The sequence below is a fragment of the Plectropomus leopardus genome, chromosome 1 (genome assembly GCF_026936395.1).
Source record: "Plectropomus leopardus strain MGB_pleo_1.0 chromosome 1, ASM2693639v1, whole genome shotgun sequence".
Classification (NCBI taxonomy): domain Eukaryota; kingdom Metazoa; phylum Chordata; class Actinopteri; order Perciformes; family Serranidae; genus Plectropomus; species Plectropomus leopardus.
The window spans coordinates 39,691,101-39,716,945 of record NC_142176.1 but is presented as its reverse complement, the minus strand read 5'-3'; the positions used below and the strand labels follow the sequence as shown (position 1 = coordinate 39,716,945).

Sequence of the window (25,845 nt, the reverse complement as noted above, 5' to 3'; positions counted from 1 at the left end):
TAAAGGAGCTTTTTCTAGACTTGATCACATTATCTGCGAGAAAAAGAAAATCACGCACCACACAAAGCTACATTTGTGCCTCATCACCCTGGGCACTGGGAACAAAACAATGGGTCGCATTTATCTGGCAAAATGCTGATGAATTTGACCAGACAGCTTTTTAAAAATGCACATGCACCAAAAGGAGACAATTTTGGATCATTTGAATGAGTCGGAATTGAAGGGATGTAAAAAAAAAAACTGCGTAACTGGTTTGGTGCTTTATTTGAGCATCTGATGTTACAGATGGTGATGAATGAGACGTTTCATTCAAACACTAAATTTAATTTAATGGAAAAGAAGAAACATGGTTTGACAGAGCTTCTATCTTTCAAAGAGAGCTGGAAGTATTTTTAATTTTATGCTTTGTGCACTACCAAACAAAACTATCTCATAGTCAATGCTCATTAATTTTAATACGCAAATATTTACATCTCCTATGAAGTTAGCAGCTTGTAAGTTTAAGCCTCGAGATGCTCTGTAATTTCAATAACATTTCACAGTGAGTTTAGCTTTGAGACCAGCAATCATTCTTGAATTTTCTCAAACATCGGATATCTCATTTCTCTTTCATTCCACAGTGACACGGCTTCAGCTCCCCATGATGGAAGTCAGAGTGGATGAATCCATCAGTCTTAAATTGCCGAAATTCTCAGCTGAGATATGTAATGGTTGCTTTGGCTTAAGTCATGTTGTGACGACTCAAACAGGACAGCCAAGTGAAATGAAGCCCATATGACACAGGGGAGTTATTTCACACACATTGTTTGTTTTGGGTTTTTTTAATCATGGCTGAGAAGAGTTCAGGAATGCAGTGGCGGCCCCAGAAACTTTTCGGGGTGGCCAGATGGGGCCACAGAAATCTTCGGGTGGCACACCAAAAACCAAAAGCATAACTGAATTACAAGTATTAGATTATGCTGTTGGAGTACATAGGCTAGTTGAAAGCATATGTCAGTATGGAAAAAAAAAAAAACCTAAAATTTCTTTCAAAAATATGGGGAATAAGAAAATGACAAACTTGGTAAGAAATGTTCCACAAACAAGCAGATTGATTAAAATTATTTTTAAAATAACTAGGGAAAAATCTGCATATAGCTGTAAGTGCAAAGAGAAAAGAAAAACTATGGAAAAACTGTATTAATAATTTTCATTACCACATATTTACAATGCTGTTACAAAATTAATAATTTTGACCCCGATGGCAATTTTTGGTTCTAAAAACAATCTGAGAATGGGACTGGTGATCTTTTAGTAATGTTTTCAGCAGCAAGTTTTCTTTTAGCTCCCAGAATGTTCTTCTTAAAATTAGGGTAACATTCTCAATAAACATCAAAACATTTTATTTATTTGTTTATTTATTTATGTATATATGGCATCAATGAAATGTTCTGAATGTTGTTTTGAAAATGTTCTTCCTTTGTTCTCATGTAACACTGTGGGAATGTTTATATAAAAGAGCATTCTAAGATCTGTCACCTCTCAACATCACCAAAACATCCTCAGAATGTTGTAGTTGAAACATTATGTCTTAGTCAGCATTTAACCTTACAGAACCATTATTTGAAATGATAAACATCATAAAAATGTTATTAAAACATTAGATGAAAAATATTTCTTTAAAGCATTATTGCAACTTGTAGGTAATGTTAGCCAGTGTTGTGGGAATGTTCCCTGCTCACTGAGTAAGCACTTTTCACAGGTCATTTACGGTGTGGCTGGTTATCTTTTTTCTTAAAAAGACAAATATACAACTTTAATTTGAAGGACACAAAACATGGGAACTGGGAACAAGCATTCTCAAGTTTAATGTAGACTTGTGGGTACCAACAGAACCCATTTTTCTTAAGATGAAACCCCTTTAAAAATATCCATGTCAGTTGTTTTCTCACCAAATTTTAGCCCAAATTTGGGGCATTATAGAGCCCCCATTCTGACAAGCTAGCATGCCATGGTTGATACCTTTGCGCTACATTAAATGATGTTTGCTTCAAATTATTTTTGCCAGCATCAGGGTGGCCTTGGGTCCCCTTGGAAGCTCCCTTATGGACGCCATTGCAGTAATGCTTTGAGATTCCACAGAAACACTATTTTGATTTCAAGAATTTAGTCTTCATACACCCAGATTATATTTCTACCAGGATTAGACCTCTTTAAAAGGTACAGCAGATTTTTCTTAGATTAAGAGAAAAAAATAAGATTTTAAGAGTGAGACTAAAAGTGAATGCCATCATTTTTTTCAGGCCTTCAGATATGAGTGTGAAGTGTTTCAGAGTTCCACTCGTACAGTAGCAGTTGCAGCTGTGTATCGGAGGCGTTTAACACTCGAGCTTATAATGGTCGATGAATCAATAGCTACATGTTAACCAATCAAGTGTCTATTGACTGGGTTTATAAGTGCTAATGAAAGGCACGCACACATACACACACTTTCACACCCCTCCTTTTCTTTCTCTCTCTGTTTCCCCAACTGCGGATTGCTCGTGATTCTGCATGCCAATGTGCTTTTAAATAGCCTGTGTTCTTTCATTTAGTTCAATCAAAACAGAGACTTTCATTTATGTCGCTGGGTTGTGTGATGTTTACAAGATAGAATGTGCAAGCATGTGTGTGTGTGTGTGTGTGTGTGTGTGTGTGTGTGAGGGAGGGAGAGACAGAGTTCAGTGAGACTGGATATAACCTGGGGCAAGGCTTGAGGCTAAATCATTCCTGGAAGAGTGGCAGAAAAGGTAGAAAGCAAAATGTTAAATGCTGACTGACTGCTGTGTCTGCTGCTTCCAGCTCTGCTGCTTGCTCTGTCTCCCTTCCTCCGCTCTGTGGATTCCTAAAAATGAGCGTCTTCCTCACACACACTCTCTCTTTCTGTCCTTCCTAACTACCTGTGTAAGTATATGTCAATCTGTTGAGACTTCCTCTCTGCCCCAATGTCCTCACACCTCTCTGCACTGCTCCTTCTTTTAAAACAACTGCTTTTTGATAAAGAAAAAATGCACTTTCCTTCATTCTGTTTTTTTACTCACACACCCCCCTGCCACCTTCTACCCTATTCCCACCAAATAAGTCTGCATATGCAGGATTTGAAATGCATGAAAACCTGCTTAAATAAAATACATGATAGACTCCTTAACCCTTTAACACCTGGATTGACATCAGTTTTCTTGTGCTGCATTTAGACACCTTTCACTGGTGTTTTACCCTGAGAATATTGGTTTGATTTCTTGAGAAACACACACACACACACACACACACACACACACACACACACACACTCACAAAAAACGTTAAAAAAAACTTAAATGAGCAACATAGCAAGAAATGTCTTGCAAAGTTGCTTTTATTAGTAAATCTGTATTTGTGTTCACTTGGTCAGATTATTATTGAGAATATTGCAGAGTTTTTTTGGGGGGGGGTTTGGGTTCAGTTACTATGTTTCCCCTTCTGTGTTCCTGTGCTGCCTGTCCCTCATTGACACAGCTGCACACCTGTCCTGCATCAGCCTCTTAAGTAACTTCCTGCTCATCAGTTTCTCCCCAATGAGCTCCCTGCCTGTTCCTCTGCCTCATCACCTCATTCCCCTTCTCCACCCTTTTTCTCCACCTGCACTTCATCTCCTCATTATTCTAGTCTGTATTTAAATTGTGGTTTTCACTTTAGTCTTTGTTGGATTTAGTTGAGTGTTGTTCAGTAGCTGTTTTTTGGGTTTAAGAGTGATTTTTTTGACTTTCTTTTGTCTCCTGCTTTATCCACCTGCTCTGCATTACATGACAAGCTGCCACTTAAGCATAAAACACAAATGACCTTATCTCTATCTAAGCTAACAAAAACGCAACCATTCTTAGTTTCAGGCGATTATACACTAATGAAAACTTAATTATGAATATTGAAGAGGCTTTATAATGCTCATTTTGGGGATCATATTTGTATTTTGAGGGGCTACTAAAATAGGTTTACATACTTTAATTTAAAAAAAAACTGTGACTCTTACTAGAATCTATTTCCTGTTTCAAGTAATTGTCGAATATTTCAGGGAAAAAAAACAAACTCTATTTGTTAAAAACATTAAAATATAAATTTGATACTGCAGCAAAACCGTTTCAGACATCCCTAAATGAGCCAGATGAGACAAATACAAGATAATCTGTTTTCCTGTAAGTCTGTCCGTGTATTCCTCTCCCGTGCTGTTATTATGTCTCAAACCCCGGCTTGTTGTGTTCACAGAACGTTTGGTTCCGCCGGTGTGTTGGCTCTGTATAAACTCCAGATAATAAATGGTGGTGAGAAAATGAGGGACGTCAAAACACACGGGGACCCGGCCTCGGAGATCAAAGATGTGACAGAGAGGAGAAGAATAGAGATCCTGTCTGATACTTCGTCACTGATGGAAATGCACATGTAAAGGCTAAGATGACTCTAAGCAAAGTGTACGCATGAACACACACACTCATACACACCAGAAACATGGAACAGACTGTTGATGGACAGACTTTTGATACACAAAATAAAACTACTTATCGAGTCATTTGAATTTGAAGTCTTTTTAAAAATAATATAGCTAGATGTGATATCAGATCTAGGACTCTCTCTAGTTCCTTTAAAAGGTATTAAGGGTAGAGTACCAGGAAATAAAAATCACAGATTGGAAAATTAAAGGTTCTAGTATGTAAAAAATGAAATAGTAATAGTAAAGCATGTTGTCTGGTCACATCAGGCACCAAAAGTGTGTCTAGATGATTCAGGGTGAAAAACTTGCCATTACAAGTCTTATTTTTTTAAGCATGATAAAAGGTGCACAGTTTTGGACAATCCATCTTCCTTCATGGTGTTGCACATGTTAATGTATTTGGAATTTAAAAAGAAAACTTGAGATCGAAGTTCAAATCCTGTTCACTTTCTCAGCATCTTTTAATGCGCTAAAATTCATACATATCCAATGTAATTATGAACCAGTAATTTGTGCAAAACCCATGTATTTTTAAAAGCTATGATCATGTGACTAATGTGCTGACAGGAAGTGGTTGCGAGCGTTCCACGAGGAGGCAGGTTGGGGTGTTGGATGTGTCATGAAACACAGGTCTTTCCTGCAGGAGACCAGTTTTCAGAACCGTGTGAACTCTGTGAGTTACTTATAGGCACATCCTCACCCTGTTTCTTGTCCTAAACCTAAACTCAGTAACTTTATATCAATTACATAACCTTACGTTTGGGATGAAACATCTTTAATTTGCAGGACGTCATACGAACCATCGTGTGTGTATTTTTATAGGATATCATATCAGCCGGTCTATGAGGATACATTGGTGTGTGTGTGTGTGTGTAACATGAAGCCTTTAACTGGCTTAATCACACATCAGACTTCTGTTATGTCACTCTCTCCTCTCTTTTTTCGCCTGTTTGTTTTTAAGATTCCAGAACTTTATTTCCATTGTTCAAGCAAAATAAAATTGCAAAGAGGAGCGCAAAGCCACTGTGTGTATGCACTCCAAGCTATCGTTCTCACAAGATTGGCTAACATTACCTATAAGTTGCAATAATGTTTTAAATAAAACATTTTAGTCTAATGTTCAAAAAATGTTTTAAGGATGTTTATCATTTCAAAAAATGTTCATGTAAGGTCAAACGCTGGCTAAGACATGACAGTTGCAACATTCTGAGGATGTTGAGAGGGGACAGATCATAGACTGTTGTTTTATAAAACGTTCCCACAATGTTACATGAGAACAAAAGGAAGAATGTTTTCAAAGCAACATTCAGAAGATGTTATTAAGGATTGAGATTACAGACCATTTTTAGATGAAAATGTAACAAAATCATTTTTTTTTTTATATTTGTAGAGAATGTTGCCTGATCTTTAAGAAGAACGTTCTGGGAACATAAAGAAAACTTGCCGCTGAAAACGTTACTAAAACATTCAGTGGTTGCATTGTACCATTCTCAGAGCGTTTTTAGAACCAACAATTCATAGCTGTGCTACCATCAGTTGTCCCTCCAAACTCTCCAAAAAGCCTCACCAAAAATAATAATTGAAACACTGACAGAGCAGGTGGCTCCAGCTCAGTCTGGTATCTGCATATAGCTGCAAGTGCAACTGGAGGTGACGATGAATCCACACCAGCTTTAAGAGCTCGCTCATTCTCTCTGCCAGGCCTTTTCTGAAAAAAAAAAAAAAAAAAAAATCCTTTCTCTCCTTTTTCCAGCCCATCTCCTCCTAATTAAATGGAGTAGTGCCACTGACTAACAGGAGAGCCTGTTTTATCAGCACTCACTCATTCCACTCCTCCACAAGTGTTTGAGGGAGGAGGAGGAGGAGGGGTCTAAAGCTACGGCAATGTCATCAAATACTTGTTAGAAATAAGGTAGAATCTCAAAGAAGCATTTGAGCATGATACTGCAGCAAAGCAGCAACAAAGAAAGAATCCTTTTCCTCTCACCTTTTCCATTTTCCCCCTCCTCCCCTCCCTCCCTCCCTGGGCAAACCCAGGACCAAGTACCAGCAAGGGTCATATCTTTTTAATTATCTTTCCCGCCTTTGATTAATTATTCGGCGTGACAACGGCGCGTTCGTAATGCTTTTCACCTGCCGCCGCTGACTGACGGCCCCTCTGTTGAACTCAAAAGCAAACAGCTGCTGCCATGATCGCCTAGCAACCGGCCGGTGATGGATGAGTACCAGAGATGGATGGCCACAATAAATCATCACGTCTGCCTTGGCGCTATAGAAACCTGGGAAGAGTGTGAGAGAGATGGAGGGGAAGGGAAGGAGGGAACATACCAAAAAAAAACCAACCTAAAATGTTATTTAAACCAGTTACAGCCAAGTGGAAGGAGTTCTGAGAAGGAGTTTGTTGTGGTTCCCTCTTCCCTCGCTTCTTTACTTTTACATCTCTTGTTTAAGCATGGATTTATGGGCCACCAGTTCTAAAAACTCTTTATGTGATGCAATGCATCAAACATGCCAATAATGCAAATGTTTTTTTGTTTTTTTTTTATATCATGAATTCTAAATCTGTGTTACAAAATAGTCAGTCAACACAGAAATTACACTGACAATAAAATTATTTCCACACAGGTATTTTTTTCCCAATATCCTTTTCATTCAAAGAAACTCTCAGGGTAAAGTAATGTAGTACTGGTAGGTTTTTAACCCCTTGAAACCTGGATCACACTTTTCTTGTACTGCATAGATGCCTTTCACAAGTATCTATTCCCTAGAAAGCTGAGAAAATTGGCTGATTTCTTTCAAAAACATGGGAGGAAGCCAATGAGCAGAATAAGGGAAAATGACCCCAAAACTAACAAGAAATGAATAAAAAGTACAAGAAAATAACCAGAAAATTTGTTTGAAAAATTAAAAAGAAAAAGAAAGTAAAAAAACAAAAAAATGAATTATCATTTTAATGCACTTTTTTAGAGGTAATTTTCTTGTTTGTTTATATATTTTCCTCATTTAAAGTAATTTTCTTTTATATTAGTACTTTTTACTAATATCTTGCTTTTTTGTCATTTCTTATAACGTTGCTCATTGCATTCTTCCCTTTTTTTTTTTAGGAAATCAAGCCAAATTGCTATGGTTTCAGACCGATACCATTCAGAGCAATAATGAGCAGCCTTCTCTTCACTGACTGTGTCCACGTATTGAATATTGTATCACACAAACTCAACATGAGTCATTCACTACATGTACATGAAGGGTTGACAAGGGGTATCGGCAGGGCTCTAACATTTATTGTGGATGAAAAAAGCACGAGACCTGCTATTTACAACAATGTGTGCATGATGAAGCCATCATGATGTCCTTCAGTATAATTATCTGCCACAGTTAGCATGCTAGCTTCATGGCTGCCTCAAGTGTACTGGGACAGACAGACAAATAGTTGGTAGGTATGGTGGTAGTTTTGGGTGAATATGGCATTGCCAAAGCTGCAAATCCCCAATTGATTATAGCCAGTGTAGTCTTTCGCTCATTTCAAATCATATTCATGGACCCACTATGTTATTTTTCAAGTTTAAGGCGTTTGCAAACATGTCTAATTTTAATCAAACTACTGCAGTATTTTGACTGTATTAATTGCCATAAAAAAAAATCAAAATCCATTGATTATCATAATTTGTCACAATCAGACAAAACACAGCAATAAAAAACTGAAAAGACCACAGTGAGTTGCAGCAATTACCAAAGTCAGCACTTTTGGAGGCGAGAGGACATTCCTGTCATCTTAAACTTGCCAAGATTTCCGACACATTGTTGCCTCCTTTAGACCTTTGGACTATAATTAAAGGAATGCATGAACGCCTCCAGAAACAGCACTGAGCTGTGAGGCTGTGGGGTGATTTTGACGTACTGGCCAAAGTCTGAAACGCTGGCCATGTAACACAGAACATCCCAAAAACAATCTCTACAAAAGACAATAATCGAATTGCCACAAAATAGGCTTAACTGTTTGCATTATCAGAATTCGTTTCATTAGGCCTGACAAAAAAAATTAGAAAGAAGGAAAAAAGTTTCATCATTATGATAATTTGTGCAATATCTGTGTATGGGAAGGTAGCCGGATTTCAGTTAACTCAGTCAGGGAGGATGCTGATGCACATGCTCTACAGACCCAAAACATGAGGAAGCAAAAGAAAGGCTGAGAAGTTTTAGGCATCTAATTTCAATTGGAAAGAATGAGGCACCATCTTGGAACATGGTATCCAGTTCTCATAAAAGAGCACTCCACTGGCGTAGCATTGCACTCCTGTAACAGTGTTAGAATCAAACTGGAGACTTGAAAAATTATTTTAAAAAATGCATCCAAGTTGATATAGCTGGTGTGTTATGCAAGCAGTGGCTAATGTAGCCTTGCTAGCATTAAGCAAAGATGAGAAGTGCGCTACAGAGGTCTGTGAGCTTACCTCTTTCTAACAGCTAAGCTACAATCTTAAGCCCCAAGGCCTTATGCAACTCCCTCTGGCGCCACAAAGACCTTTGACAACTTTGTTAAAATTTTGTTGCACTGGTACTCCCCAACACCTGGAAACAAATTTAGAATTTTGCCTACCGAAATGTCTCCTAAGGTGTAGATTTTTTAAAACTCCTGTTACTGTTTATCCGTGAGGACAGGTAAAATAGAACAGTTGAGAAACAATGCTGTCCTCACCTCAATTCACGCATGCCTATTGTTGCTTTGTGCAATGAGCATACGCTATAAACAACACTGACAGACTGCAGGTTTGCTAACATTTTGTTAACACATCTTAGTCTAATACTTCACACTTGAACTTTGTATTGTTACACAACTTCATGGACAAATTGAAGGGTCTGCTGCTCCCAGTGTTTTTGCTAGTCTACCAGAAACACCAGTTGTGGATCAGCCTCGGTTGAAGCAGCAGAAGATGGGACACTTTCTAGAGTTGGATTGTTGTTGATGAGGGGTGGAAGGAAAAGTTTTGCATGTCCAGAGCATCACTTTTGTGTTGTGTTGTGTCAAGCTCCTTTGTTCTGACATTGATTCCATGGAGAAATGGAATCAGTGGTGATGAGATCTCTGGTAGTAACACTGAAAAATGTAATGTTAGACTGTACATTTGACTAGGGGTTGACCCATATTGTTTTTTCAGGACCCATACCAACTATTAGTAGTTAATGATATCAATAACAGGTATTTAAAACCAATGTGCATTTACAATAAAAATGAAAATCTTTCTGTCAGTATTTATTTCATATATTTATTTCAACATCATATACAGCAAGTTCCCAGCACGTTTTTTTATTAAGTCAACTGAAAATTTAATTAAAAGTGAATAAATAAAAACAGTTCCTTCCATGCTGACACTTTGTTTGCATTTTTTGATTAATTATTGTTATCGATAATCATTAAAATAAAATGCAAATACAGATAATCGACAAAATGCCAAATATCAGACCCAATAATCGGCCAGGCAGATAATCTGTCAATCCCTAATCTCAAGTAGGTATTTTGAAAAAAAGTAACATTGCACTACCTTTGTGACAGGGTAGACTGACCTGCAAGCGTTTTGAGTCATTTTTTGCCCTCTAGTTTGTGTATATTGTAAAAAGAAGTGTGGATAGAAATACTTCTAAAACTGCATGGAAAAATCTTTGTTTTCCAAAATATCAGTATACATGTATAAAGGGCCTAATGCATCCACAATGAAATTATATTACTAGAAATGATATTAGTTTGGACCATGTAAGAATTAAAAAAAATATTGCTCAATTTGCTTCCTTCATCTAAATATTTGTGCATTGCCTTTAGAGAGAACAGATAAAAGGGAAGTGTCCCTTATCATCCATCATCAACACCAACCTTTAACCTTTCAGGACCTTTATGTGTATTTCAACCCTCCATCTCTTTTCTCTTTTATTTGCTGCACAATTTTTGGTCACTTCCTCCGCTCACTTCACTGTTATTTTTTTCTCCCTCCCTTTGTTGAGACCACAGCTGTCCCCTCCCTCCTTCCACCCCCGTCCCCCTCCTTCACCTGCCGTGTCCTCCACACACACACACCCACACACACACACACACACACACACACACACACACACACACACACACACACACACACACTCGTAGCTCAGGTTACAGCTCTGTAGTGATCCAGTCTAAATAATATAGCAGTGATGAATGGCAGGGCCAGATTCATATCCATCAACAGGCTCTTTTTTTAAGGAGCATCCATCTTCTATAAGGCCTCCCTTTGAATCAGGGAGAAGTGAAGAGAGAGAAAGACTGCACTGCCCGAGCCCATGGGAGAGAGTTGCGCGCGGTTGTGAGTTTGTGTGTGTGATAGATAAGACATTGTGACTGATACACGCCTGCAAGCAAGCCCCAAGACACACGAGCACAAGAGAGAGAGACATACACAGATTGTTATTGACACACAAACACAAATGCCTGCCTACACATGCATCATGGAGATTAATGGAGCTCTGATTTACAATCTATACTTATTTATGATTTGAAATGTGAGTAATTGTGTGTAAAATACGATTAAAAGTTGCTGTATCAATATCACAAGCAGTCACAGTTTTTTTTTTTCCGACCACCCGTAGGGGATTTGGAAAGTAGCCGGGCCAAAAGTGGAACTAGTCCTGCCGATTTCCTCCACTACCCCAACTTCTCACACACTCACTCACTCATTTACTACCAATAATCCCCTTCTCTCTGTCTGTTTCTCTCTCTTGCTCTCACTCTTCATCCCTCACTCCCTTCCTCCTTCCCTGGAGGGGGGGACCTCGGAGACAGAAGGAAAGGACTGCCCTGCACACTGAAACGCACACATGTGCTTGTAAACATACACAACTGCACACACCGCTTCCCACACACATGTGAGGCCCTGGCAAGGCCCTGTTTGATAAATGACACACGTCATTGTGTCAGGAGAGAAGGGTGGGTCGGTGATGTATGGTGTGGACGATGAGAGGGGGAAATCGACTGTTTGGCAGTGAGACGGCGCTCGTCTACTCGCTGCTCTCCTTCCTCTGGTTTCTGGAAAAAAGCACGTACCGAACATGCATGCATTCACATCAACATGCTAACTCGCAAACACACGTCGATGCACAAGTACAAACCTGCAGCAGATTTTCTGTCTGGTAAGCTTGGGCGGTATGTTATATTTCATACTTTCCTGACATTCATCCAGGGTATACGGTATATGATGATACACAGAACCCCAGAAATGAGTCCTAAAACCTGAAATAAATTAGCATTTTGTCACCTCTGGTCCCCATTGCCTCAAAGTCAGTGAGTTTCTTTTAATGTGTTTTTGGGTTGAAGTCATAAATAAGGTCTGTGGTTAATACAAGATGAGACTCTCACGTTTTGTTCTCTGACATAAAATATGTAAATATCCTACTTGTAAACTTTGAATCTTTTATGTGTCTTAAAAAAGGCGGTTGCTAACAAGTGGCTAAATGAGACTACAGAAGGTCATCACATCGAGCTATGCCGAACACGGCTTTACAGCCTCGTAGCAATGGTGACACAACCATAGTGTAGTTCATTTATAGCATGGCAGGTTTCCATTACAGATCTGTGCAAAACTTAAGCGATACTTTCGAAGTGTCAATAAAATACAATTGCAACTACTGTGTTTCTACTGAGTGATGTTATGCAACTTCTCCTCTCGCAATAACATTCCAAGAAGCATGGTGATGGATGTTCAGAACATTAGCAGATTTATTTTTTACTGCAGTTCCTACCGACGATAGCATCATGTGACCTATAAAAGCGAAAAAAGGTGTTTCGATTGCAGTTTTGCCAAATATGGCAAGTACCAACGGAAAGTGCCCTACTTACTTTCAGTTTTTCTGACTAATAAATACACAACAGAATCCAACAGAATGTTAAGAAAAGCAATATTCAGACACCTATTCCCCTTATTAAACAGAAAAATACAACTGTACACCTTTTGAATTCAACTTTCCATTACTGACAAGACTGTCAAAGCCCAATTGCCTCATTAAGTCATCATAAAACACACTTCATTCAAACGCAACAGAAACAAAATTAAACTCATCCAAAGCGTCTTGGTTACTCTTGCTTGTAATCTCGTCAGTCAGTCCACTTCCAACAATCATTTAGATGTCAAAAAACTGCCGTTATTTCCCAAGGTTTCTCTCTCTGCCTGTTGGCCACAGGCTGATCACAGTCCTGTAACTTATCCCTCCACCACAAGGCATTGCGGTGTCTTTCAGCTGTTCCACCAGTAGAGACTGGGGAATGAGCTCTGGTGGTGCATTTTGTGCACTACATATAATGAGTTTCATAGAAAGAGGAGTGCCTACATTTATGACAGTATTAAAAAAAAACATACCTTTGGAGTTTCTAAATACCCTGGTACTGTGATACCACACACAATGTGCAAAGAAAAGGCAGCTTTGCTTTTCCTTTTCTCTTCTTTTGGGGGATCTCTTTTTCTTCACGTGCCACTTTCTTTCCTTTTTTATTTAGAGCCCTTTGGCTGAGTTACAGAGAGGAAGAGTTAATCGAGGAAAAAGAGAAGAAAAGGAGAGAGAAGGATCTGGGCAGGCGAGCGGCGAGAGAGGGGCACAGTGATATCAATCACAGTCCGGTTTGCAACAAAGATACTAGCATTTCAAATAAAACAGCCAAACCCAGACAAATCACCTTAACATGGGGCTGTAACCTGAGCACCCTCCAGCACCACCCTGAAACTTCTCATAAAGTGAAGAAACATAGAGCGGCTTCAGCTTTGTATTTCTTTTTTTTTTCTTCTCCCCTCATCGACTATCTCTCTCCTGCCTCTTTTCTCTCTTTGTCGCTAGCAGGCGAGGTGGCTGACATCTGCAGAGTGCATTTAAAGAGAAAAAAATGTGTCAGAGGAGTGTGATGCACTCTTTTGCACGCATGCACACACACACACACGCACACAGACGGCCCCCCTTGCTCGGTTTCATTAGCTCACTGGCAGGGTGGCACTTCTCAAGCTCATTACTGAGGAAGGATTTATGGCGCGGCAGCCAGTGGCGGAGAAAAGGCATCTGTCAATAATTGCAGGGAGCAGCAACTCCCATCTCCACCAGCTTTGAAATCTCATTAGGTATGCAGTTATCAGGCATAAAGATCAAAAACATTACTCAGCTCCGACAGAAACCGACCAAGAAACATTAATTAGCAACAGGCCCTCGCAGTATAAAATAAAACAGCCTTCCTCCTCACTCCTCTCATCTCTCTCTCTTGCACTTTTTTCTCTCCCCGTTCAGCACGGTCGACTGTCTCTCTCTCACCTGCCTCCTCGATCTTAACCCTCTTTGCACGCAAAAACATACACGCCGAGGTGTTGGTTTACACACACGTTTCCTACCACACCCTTGTAAAACCAGACCGTATCAAACATTGCATTCCCCTTCAGATTGCACACATGCGCATATGTACACACACACACACTATGTTGCAGAGGGTGAGGATAATTCCCGGCATCTGAAACTGATCAGAACATGAAACAAGAAGGAGGAATAGGAGGGCCAGAGGCATGTTGGACTGTCTTTTGGCAGTGACTGAGTGGTGACCATTGTGTGTGTGTGTGTGTGTGTGTGAGGAGAGAAGAGGAAGGCGCTGTCAGCCTGAGAAGGATGTCAGCTCGGGCTGGCCCTGATTACCAGGGCCTCAAACGGGTCCTCGCTGGCTCCCCTGCCTTTCATCATAGCCACCGTAACACACGGGTGTGCATGCGCACACACACACACACACACACACACACACACACACGAGACTGATGGCTGCCAGTCTCGTCTCGGTTCAGCCAAAGCCTCCGTGGGAAAGGGAAGCAAAGGGGACTCTGATTGTGTAAAGCGTGCACACAGACACACACTTTGCAACATAAAGGCAACCCCCACTGAGGGTAAGAAGAAACCCAGACCTGGAGCCGAGCCCAGATGACACTCAAAAGACACACACACACACACACACACACACACACACACACCAGACACACACACACACACACACACATACCTTGTCTTGATACTGTGTCGTCCTCCTACTGGCCCTGCAGCTTCTTTAACTCCATGAGCCTTTTCCAGACACACACACTCACACATCCCTTGTCTCCTGAACATGACAGGAAGTACAACAGGCTGTACATGCTATAAAAAAAAAGTAAATAAATAATAAAGCTAACCATAAACAGAAGCCGGTTGTCTTGTTGGAAACAGCACTTGGCTGACAATTAAAAAAGTTCTAAAATGAGTCAAAAAGTCAAAAAGCCGCTTGATGTCATTCTTAATTCACATCCATTGTTTGATGATGACTTGGACTTAAGGACATACTCTGGACAGACCATCCCAGGAACAGTTTTTTTTTTTGTATACAGCAGGTCTGGTGTAGAGCTCACTATGGGATCACAGTAAATACACATATATCTGCTTTGTGTCAGCACAGGAAGCATGTGTATGTGCGGAGATCACTCCATTTCCTGTTTCAGCCATTTTCCCAGGGTGCCTTGGTGTGGCCCAGTCAGCCAATCGGACCTCACAGCGAATGTCCTGCTGCTGGGAATAAAGCCAACAACCTCTGATCCCCATTATAACAGGTAAATTTAAAGTTTAGTGTGTGGTTTAACTTTTCTTGCAATGGGAAGATACACAGACCAATAATATTATTCCGACACAAAACTACTTAAATCAATAGCCATCAACATTTTATATCTCATTCTATATTCAAACAGTTTATAGACTTCTATCGCCCTGGGCATTTGCATATTTGCATTTGAGTGCATCCAAACTTTTGATGTTGGTTTGCTTTAAAACTGTTAATAGTGTAAATTTTACATTTTCATATACTCAACTGTGGAGGCTAATGTACATCTTCACAAAAACATATGGACAGGTGCACAGAAGGAAAATGTCCCTGTATGAGAAAAAGAGAGAATTCCCGCACAATGTTCAATGACTTGCAAAAAAACTTTCTTAAATAAACAACGTTTCAGTCATCAGACCTTCATCAGGTTGAATAAAAGAACAATTAATTTGACAGTGTGCAGGAAGTCCCTCTTTTTCACATTTTTATATACTAAAACAATGTATGTATGTTTCATTTTCATATATATATATATACAATTTATTAATAATCTATTTTTTATCATTGTTTTTATGCTATTCTTTAAATACACACTAGATTTTTTTAGTACTGCTTAAGAGTATTCCAGCATGCATTTCAGTGCACATATTGTACAAGCATGTCACAAAGAACACCTCTGAACTGTATACTTCTGTATCACATACAGTATTTGCAACATAAAAATCTAAATCTGAATACAGTTTATTACCACATAGACTTTTGTTTACAAAGAACTTGTTTTGGGTTTTGGTGCAAAGACTGAACTGTAAAATCCACAAATTAAGAGGTTAAAAAATAAGCCAAAGTACTCAAACAATATTACAGAGATACTTTTAAAAAGTACTATAAATAAAAAAAAAGGAGGATGTGCAGGATGGCCAAAATGTGCAGCAGTTTTAGGGTTCCCACTTTCATGGAAAACCTGGCATACTCATGGGATTTCACTACCATACAAATGTGCTCATGTTGTAGTGAATGGATGTTATATGTTATTATGGGTCCTTGAAAAGTCATGGAAAAGCTCTGAAATTTTGTCCATGAAAATGTGTGGGAATCCTGGGGTATGTGTAAAGGTATCAGTGTAAGATGTGCATTAATGTAATGCTACTGGCAATACACAATTTACAGCTATTGTAAGAGAGGTTTCTAATTTGTTTGCTAATCTATTACTAAGAACTATACAACAAATATGTCCAAAAAGACACAAAGTATTTTTTCCTCTTCCTCTTCTTATTATTGGGAAAAACCATGGCAAATTAATTTATTCTCAATTCTTTATTTCGCAGCCATCCACAAACACATGTTCAGTTGCATCATGTATTTTGCCTTAAATTTATGTTAAGTATAAAAAAAGAAAAAAATACAGATGCAAACTCATATGTCTGTGTATGAATGTATGCGTCCTGTGTAACCTCTCCTCCACTCTTGCACCCAGCCCTCTGCAGACACAATCCCATTCTCTCCTCACAAAATAATCTTTGGGGAAGAGGAAGAGGAGAACAGGGAGGAGATAGAAAGAGAATAGAGGGAGAAGAATTGGGGGGGAGGATAAAAATGAGGAAAGGATGCAGCCTTGTGAGCCAATTTAAGAAATAACTGCTGATGCATCAGCTATTGACTGTTTGAGCGCTCGTGATAACGCTCAAGGCGAAACTGGGAGCAAAATGACAGCATCAACCGCCTGCAATAAAGTGCAGTGCGCCAGACCAAGGGAGCTCTAATTGACAGCTGTCAACCTAATGGGAGCCATGACGGAAGATTCTGGGAGAGGGAGGAAAAGAAACACTGTTTATAAACCATCAGCCACTTATCCTCAAGGAAGGGAAGGAGGGGGGGTGAGGGAGCTGGAGCTCCCCTCCCCTCCCTCCCTCCGTCTTCCTCTGTCTCTCTCGCTATGATTGTCGTTTGTCTACTTGCTTGCTTTTTCATTTGCTCCCACTTTCTCTCGCCCGTGCACATAATCTTTTTTTACAATCTCATTACCTTTCTGTCTTTCCCTATGATAGAATATTTAACTATGCAACAGTTCTCCCACTTTATATCTTTTCTCTCGCTCCCTCTCTTGTTTCATTGTGGCAGAGCGTAGTGGGGCAGGAGCACTGAGAAAAGCAGAAGAAGGCCATAACTAATCACAATGTCAGTTAGCTGCCTGGGAAAGACTCACTCTGCACAAAGTAATGCACGGAGCAGGACTGAGGCTGGGACGCAGACACTGATAGACTTGATGTGTTTGCAGCTCAGCATACATGCAAATGTTAAGAAACATGCTAAATTTTAGTCTTAACTTTAACCAACCACGTTCGCTTGCTCGTTAAACTGAATGTCATGAAACTGTGGTTGCAAACTTTTTTTTCTATATGAGACCACGCTACCAAACGATGCTTGATCCCTGATCACAGGTTGCAGATCTGTATGTAGTGAGCAGTTTGATCGAAGAGTGACTTTCATTTTAGATTCAATTTGTCATTTTTCTTGTGTGTGCATACATAAAACAAAAAAAAAAAATCTAAAAACTTCCTGTTAAAAACAACCCTACTAATCTAGATCTAAAAACCTGAGTAAGAACAATAGTTAAAAGTATATCTTTTGGTGTTCTGGACAGATCCGACTATAAAGTATTGTACAAGAAATAACCAAAATCTTTAAAAATTGAATTTTTTTTTTTTTTTTACTCCTAGAACCACTTGCATAGAAGAAACTCTGAAAATATGACAACATTTCTTTACCTTTACAAAAAACACACAAACAAAAAAAGACAAGCCAGTTTTAGTCAGAGACTGGCTAGTGAAACCAGATTTGGGATTTGGGACAAAATTAACATACCAAGCTAGCCCTCTGGGAACCACAGTTTACGACATTCAGTTTTACCAACCTTTTTTTCCAAACTCTTTTTTCCTTCTGAGACCACGCTGCAAAGCAAGTTCTGACTTCTCATCACAGATTGCATATCTGTGAGCAGTGAGCAATACAATCCAAGAGTGACTTTCCTTAGTCATATCGTTTAATTTAAATATCTTTTTGAGACTTCAACAGATCAAACTCAGAGTATTTCAAAATAAATACTCAAAATAATTTCAAGCTGCAGAATTTTGCTTTTTATTATTTCTTAACACTAAAATTTTCTGGTGATCTCACAGATAAATCTTGTGACCCAATGTGGGGGTCTCCACCCCCAGGTTGAGAACCAATGGCATAGACAAAATTCTAAAAATATGACAAAATCTGTTAGGCCAACCACACAAAAGTTATAAAAATTAATAGCTATTCTTAAAAAGAAAAAAAAGACAAATAAAAGCCTGATTACACATCCGATTTTGCCGTGGCAACTAATTTTTAAAAGATCTGGGATAGTCTGCACCAAGTCCAAAGTTCTATCCTCCACCGGAGTGTCAGATCATTCAGGACAGCAACAGCATGAAACATGTTAAATATTTTTTGCAAGTATTCTCCAGGCAAATCTGACCATGATCTTGTAGTCTGAGCAAGTTAATGAAGTAAACCACAATGAAGAAAACTCATCAAAAGTCAGTTTTGAACCATTCGAAAGTCTGAAAAAATTTTTTTTTAAAACAACCTCCCAATGTCTTCCTTAAGAGAAAGTCTGCTTTAGATTCATGTTTGATGAGTGTAATTCTATCCCATGCAGGACAATGTGTCATACTAACAGAACAAATACTGTTATGGTTTACTAAACCATGTACTTTTACTGCACTTCATTTAAAACAAAACTCCTCATTTTTATTTTCCTCAGGTCACAGTTACATCTGAGAATGATCCAATGTGTGATCGGTACATTTAAAAAAGAAAAAAAAAAGAGTTAATGTGTTTTAGTTTGAGCGAGGTGGGAAGCAGCCGAAGCATAAAAGGACCACCACCTTTCAGATTAATGGACTGCAGATGGAAAACTTTGAAGCGCTGTTATTCAAATACATCCACTTCATTAGAAACTGGAGTGGACGACTTTCACTTCAAGGATGAGGAACCTCTGGATTCCATCTCTCAATGAAGGACTTTAGTAATTCCTGTAGCGTGTCTTATATGTCATTTCCAGGCGACACGCTTTGTAACGTTGAAGAGGGAGAGTAGACAAAGCAAAAGTGGTGAAAAAAATAAAATAAGTCATAAGAGAGATGGTGCATTTTTTATCTAAAAGACAAAATAATATTAAAAAAGAAAGAATTTTGTACGAGCTAAAAGTACTAGACAAAGATAGAATGTAACATGCTTAGAGATTGTACAATGTAATGATTCATGCTATCATTTCACTATTCAATATAGCAGCTGCCTGAGATGACATAAAAAGTGCTTTTCTGTTACATTATAACATTAAATATAACTAATGGTGGGCTGATGCAAAGGGCTGTGTGAAAGGTGCTGTTTGTAAAATCCTTTTTCACTCTCTTCATCATTAATACAATTATCAGGGCCTTTTTAAACAAGGTTAATTAGCTTCATTATATTGATATGTTTCATTAGATCCCATTGCCACACACTGGCTGGGACTACAGGCTCTGATACAAGCTATAATATGTATTTTGAACAAACCCCTTGCATAAAATGCGCTATAAATGACCGCCCTTTACCTTTATAAATTCAAAATTCCTGTTTAAAATGTGTCCTCCTCTCAGCTGAACAATGTGTGTATCTGTATTGTGAGTGCACCCGCTCCCTCCTGTGAATCTTTGTGTGTGTGTGTTTGAGTGAGTATATTTAAATGGGCCACTGCATCTCGACTTAGATCCACTGCGAGTGCAACGTTAACACACATCAAGCATGATTAATCTCTCGCTCTCATCTACAATCAATCACACACACACACGCTGGCAGACACACACACACACACACACAGAGAGAAGCAGAGAAATCACAGAAATCAGCTGCTTTTCCTCCTCGGCTGCCATCTATCTCTTGTTGGACAGAACCAGATCTGTCTTGATGTTAATATTTACATAAATCATGCTTAGCCTCTTTGGACACCATGCTGATGATAGGTGTTTCTGAAAAATCAACGCGGGGGTGAAAAATCCTCCCACTCTGAGAAAGTGTCATTGAGTAGCTAATAATGACCACTGTCAACGTCATCAATCTGCAGCGGGCCTCGTAGGGGAACAATACACACACACACACACACACACACACACACACACAAAACGATGTTAACACCTTGCAGCTATTGCTTCTTTTTAAACAGAAACAACTGATTTGTACTTGCATGTGTGAAGATGTGCACATTTTGGAAGTGCAAAAAAAAAATAAAACTGGTACAAAAAAATATACTTTATGTTTGATGTTTAAGCTACCTCCTACCATAACAATAATCTGTTTGGTCTTGCCTGGCTTTGAAGCCCACAGACAAAAGCCTGACGCGCGCCTGAGCTTTTCCCTTTCCTGAATGCTGGAGCACTGAAAAAATAAATACCTCAAAACTGCGTGTGAGCGCACGTATACATGTGTGCACAACTTCTATAGAATCAAGTCTTTAAGGCATCACAAACACCTGAAAAATCTTAATCTCAATTTTAGGAATGACCTGGATTGGCTTCAACACTCACGCTCGTACGGCGCCGCCACTGTCCACAGCTTCACCTGGGCTGGGGTTGAAAAAAGGAAGTCGCGGGCAGGCGGGGGGGTGGGCAAATAAGGACGGTGTAAGATCAAGTTGATTACATCCAACTATGTCGCAGACCTAATTGGCGAGCGTGACAGTGTGCTGAGCTTGTCATCTCCAATCATTAGGCCTGTCAGGGATCCATCAGATGCTCGGCTAATTAGGAGAACGCTAATGAAGCTGGCAAAACAACTCCTCTTTTTAGACGGCTGAATGCGCTCTGTTGCCGGGGTGGGAAGTGTGCGCCGAGGTTTGTTGGATGAGAGAGAGAGAGGAGAGGAAGAAGTGTGTGGGATCATGGAGAGGACACACACACAGAGATGTGTAAAAGTGAAATAAATTGGTTATTCCTTTAGAGCTGCAGAAGCTGTGACGCCATGTTCCAGATCTACATATGGTCGGTTTGGGTAATGACCAATTAAGAGCACATGAAAAGCTCCAAATAAGCAGATTTAAAGGAACCTTTCGATAAGCGCGCTGACCTTTAGCCAGATTTACGAGTTGATGTCGTTTGAACAAATTTGATGGTTGAATGAATCACTGAAGCTCGCTATGATATATCTGCTGCCTTTAACCACAAACCCTTAAAGAATGCTTAATTTATCAGGGATGCAGAGACATAAAAAGAGAACAAAAGTGGGGGAAAGAAACTCAAGGTTGCCTCCTCCCAAGTTCCTAATCAAGGCCTATCATTTGCCATCCTCCCATAACTCTTGCCATCACTACGGCGCAATCAATTTGTCATCACTCTTTGTGTGCCATGCAGTTCTCCTCAACCTTATAACTTGCAGCTGTGAGCGGAGGGACGGGGAGGGTAGGGGTAGGAGACGTGGGGAGGAGGAGGAGGAATGAAAAAAATAAGAAGCTGCCAATAGTCTAAAATGAAACTCCTCCTTCGCCTGCCTCGTGTTTGTTCTCGTCCGCTCATCAAAGAAATAAATGCCTCATTTTCTCTGCCGCTCGCACCGCCACCACACTCACTCGCTCATTCCGGATGAATAAAAAGTCATCTCGCCATGCGTCTATCCATCCATCCATCTGTCCGTCCACCGATTCCTTTACCCCCACCCATTGTGTCCATTACGGCTAAAACATTTTGATCAAGTAAGGCCCAGGGCTGAGAATACATTCTCTCTCTCTCTCTCTCTCTCTCTCTCTCTCTCTCTCTCTCAGTGCCAGCCTCTGATTGACCATTAGGGCCATTGATGAATGTGGCTGTCAGAGGGCAGACAATTAAATCAAATATGAAACAAAGTCTCTCTGACGGGCCCTTCTGATGGAGCAAACCAGTCTTCCGCCTCACGATTAGGCTAATAGTTACATTTTTCATAGCACTCTGTGTGTGTGTGTGTGTGTGTGTGTGTGCGGCAAAAAAGTATTGCATGCTTGTTTATATGTAGGCTACTATAAAGTCATTGCAGCATGTCTTCTGTGCATGCACCACTGCTCATATGTAATTATGTGTGTTAGAGTGTGTGCTGGTAGGCTGTGGGCGAAATTCGGAGGCTGTATTTCCTTGACAGTGAGACAGAGTTGCAGACGAGAGTGTGCAAAGGTAAAGCAGTTTACAGTAAAATGTGAAACGTAAAAAAAAAAATCATTACTAATTCAGTATAATAAATACAAGCAGTAATTAGTGTTTCAAAGATGTATTTGATGTGTGGAAAAAAGCAACCCTAACCCTAACCCTAGAAAATTTTTAACATGAACACAAATTATAGGTGTCATAAAAGATCCTATGAGAACACCAAAAGTCTGTCCACCTCAACGGGAGCATAAAATAAATGCTGAGTTCACTTTATCCTCCTCAAGACTAAGGCAAGGGGAGGGGGTAAGAAATCAAAGTTAATAAAAGCAGGGAGAAAATAGATACAAAGATGCAATTAAATGATGGTGTTAATGGCGAGAACTTTGTGAGGCCAGACGTGACTTCAGCAGGCCCTGCTGTGCTACCAGAATGAACAAGGGGGAGGGATGGCGGGAGGGAGGAAGAGAAGGGAGGGAGGGGTGATTTATTGACACTTATCGGGAATGAACAGATCAAAGGCTCGGCCAGATGACAGGCGATCAATCAGGCGTCAAATCAAAGATGGCAATTGTCCATTAAAGCTCTCTTCCAGTATACACTCCCACCCCGGGCTGTGAAATAATCTTTAGGCTGAAGGAAAAGTCTTTCCCAGAAACGGAGGGGAGGGAGGGAAAGAAAACAAGCAGGACCCCCGATGAAAAAAGGAGGCATGGTGAATTCTCAGAGAAGTTATAATATTAAAGTCTCAAAGGAATAGAAGGTAATGACAAAAAGCAAACTCTAAGAGGAGTTTTTAAGAAATACCATGCAAGATAAAATATCCTGGAAAATACACCAAAATCCAACATTGTGTATCAAAACACCAAATTCCTGTTGAGAATATTCCAGCAACATGATGGTTTAACAGATTCACTATAGACTATATTAGGGATCATGGACGGATGCTTTAATAAGAACAGAAAGAAAAATACTGATTATAAAAGACAAATGTGGCTAAAAAGAGACAACTTCCTTTGACGTTTTGGAGTTAATCCGACTTCCCCAAAAGAAATCAGCACGCATCAAAGGCCTCCGTTAAAGTCAGCTGACCCCTAGGGCTCAACCAAATCTCTCCAGTGTACGTTCGTAATTCCACAGTCGATATCTACAAGTAGAAGGAGGTGCCATAAAGGAGTTAAAAAAAAATTTAGACCTGAAGATCTCTGAGGCGAGGAGAGAAGAATGAAGAATGTGAAGAAGGAGAGCGAAAAAGGCTTTTTACATTGAGTCCACTCACACTGACACTCTTCCAGGACATGTGCACTGGTATGCTGAGGCTGACCTGTGACCTTTTTTTTTTTTTTTAGAGGGATGATCTCTCCAACTACTTGGTCACACCTGTAAACGTGTGTTGTTTGTGACACAGGTGCATGAAAAATGTGAATAATCCACACACTAACAATTATCTTCAACGTCAATTGATCTGACCTTCTTTTCTTTCTAAATCAATTCAGTCTATTTGTGTGTACAACCTCAGAAATTAAGTTTTCCAGCGCGCGAAGTGTTCTTGTTTTGTCCAACTCAAAGAGATTTAAAATTTGCATAGATGCACAACAGAGATGCATAAGTGGCTGCAACAACTAATGTCTGACAATTTTCATTGAAAAGTGACCGAAATGATGAAAGATTAGAGATGCATTTTTCTGTGGATAAATTAATTAACTCATCTTTTCAGCTCCACTACAAAAGAAATTACCTTGTTTACAAATTGCACCTACAGAAAATGAGAGAAATGTGAGGTTGAAGGTCTTTGGGATTCTAAAGTGAGGTGATACAGTGTATAATAGAGGCATGTGTTGGGTATAATAGGAGGAATTCTGACAGAAATGAGAGGATCTGTTGAGTATGAAAGGGTAAAAGTTGTGTTGAGAGCTGTGAAAAGTAGAATCCAGAGTGCTGTCTGTCTTGCCCTTTCCTTGTTAGTTCGCCAACAAAATATGTTTTTTTGCGGGGAGAGAGACAATATTAATGAAAAGTAAGTGAATGAGGAAGGTGGGGAGGAGAAGGGAGGGGGGAAATAGAGAGAGAGTGTGAGTGAGAGAGAAGGAGAGAGAGAGAGAGAGGGAGGCAAATTGCATTCAAACCAAAGCCAGTCCGTACCTGCGGCGCGCCGAGGCGCTTGCTGCTTCCTCCGCGGCATGTCGGCGTCGGGGGCCCGGCAGGGAGTTCTTCTCTGGCCCCGGTGATTCGAGGCTGCCTGGGGGATCCGCGGAGCTTTGATACACAGTTTCCCCCCCCGGGTGCGCTCTCAGGGCTCCCACATAGATCGGGGTGGGTGTGTGTCAAAGGAGAGGAGGGTGTGCAGTTTTCGAAAATCAGATGAGATAGAGCCAGCAAATGCGAAGATAATAATAAAAAAAATAAGAGATATGAGGGGTAAAAAAAAAAAAAAAAAAAAAAAAAAATCAGCGTGACTCCTCCGGTTGGCTGTCGGTCGCTCTCTCTTGCCCGCTTGGATGGACGCGGTGGGAACACAGAGGGGGGCTTCGCGGTAGAAAAACAGAGTCCGGAGGTTGTTAAAAAATAGCGCCTCGTGCCTCCGAGTGATCCTCCTCACTTGGCGACTGCAACAGGCAAGCTTGAAGGGGATAAAAACCAAACGATCGCGTCAGTCAAAAGTCCGAAAACAAGCGGACAGCACATCAAGAGCTGACACAACTGAAGCTCTGCGCCTTCTCTACGGTTCAACCTCTCAGCCGCTGATAGGCGTCACGTAGCTCCCTGTCTCTCTCTCTCTCTCTCTCTCTCTCTCTCTGTCTCTCTCTGCCTCTCCTGTCTCTTACCCCTCTCACTCTCTTTCTGTCACTCACTGCCTCATTCTGTCCCCGTTTATTCCGAATCAGAAGGTTGGAAATGCGCGTAATGTCATTCACGCTGCAGATGGATCTAAAGACACCTGGTAGCCTAACAAAACATACAGTATCATTCACAAGCACACACATACACACACAAACTCACGGGCTGACAGCGTGATCTGAACGGAAATGCATACTTACTTTACAGGCTGATCCTCCGCCGCCGCGCTATCCATGAGGTTTTCCGCTTTTTCCCCCCTCCTCCGGCAATCACGCGTAATTCAAAGCCAAAAGGTGGACCAGCTCAAACGTGCCTGAAAGCATCTCATAAAAATCCATTCGGCTCTGGCAAGTCCTGTTGGTGGTGATGAGAAAAAAGCAGCTTTTTTCAGTTTTGTTATTCTCAGGACCGACAGCGTAGGAGGAAAGAGGAGGAGGAAGAGGAGGAGGAGGAGGTGACGACCGGGACTGGTCACCCACACGCTGCCCTGCCTGGCGCGGCGGCTATACGATATTTTGTCCGAGAGCGCTTTGAAAAATCCGCTGAGGGCAAGTCACAAAGTCAGTATGTATGCGTGTGTGCGCGCGTGCGCGTGAGTGTAAGTGCGCGCGTGTGTCTGCTCCTGAATCGATGAGATACGTGCTTGATTGGGTCTCCCTTGTTGTAATAATGTACATGAGGAGGAGGAGGAGGAGGAGGAGGCGGAGGGGACGGGCTCAGGCTGCTCCCATGCATGCAGGCTGGCTGGCTGGAGC

The 25,845-nt window shown here is 40.4% G+C and overlaps 1 protein-coding gene across 3 annotated transcripts in view; it reads right to left on the bottom strand.

The window, feature by feature from the left end:
- The window catches only part of tshz3b (teashirt zinc finger homeobox 3b), a 49,012-nt gene extending 23,189 nt beyond the window's left edge, over nt 1-25,823 (bottom strand). For 2 of the 3 annotated variants that reach the window (XR_015777269.1, XM_042484550.2), the window contains exons 1-2: nt 25,291-25,823; nt 24,395-24,872 (exon numbers count right to left, since the gene is read on the bottom strand). Coding sequence is in view for 2 of the 3 variants with exons in the window: in XM_042484550.2 (XP_042340484.2) it covers nt 24,395-24,434 (40 nt within the window). In the remaining variant the exon portion in view is untranslated. Of the gene's footprint in view, nt 1-24,394; nt 25,152-25,290 lie in introns of those variants that run through there. The other variant, XM_042484542.2, reaches the window with a different exon arrangement.
- Nucleotides 25,824-25,845: the final 22 nt, after the last annotated feature.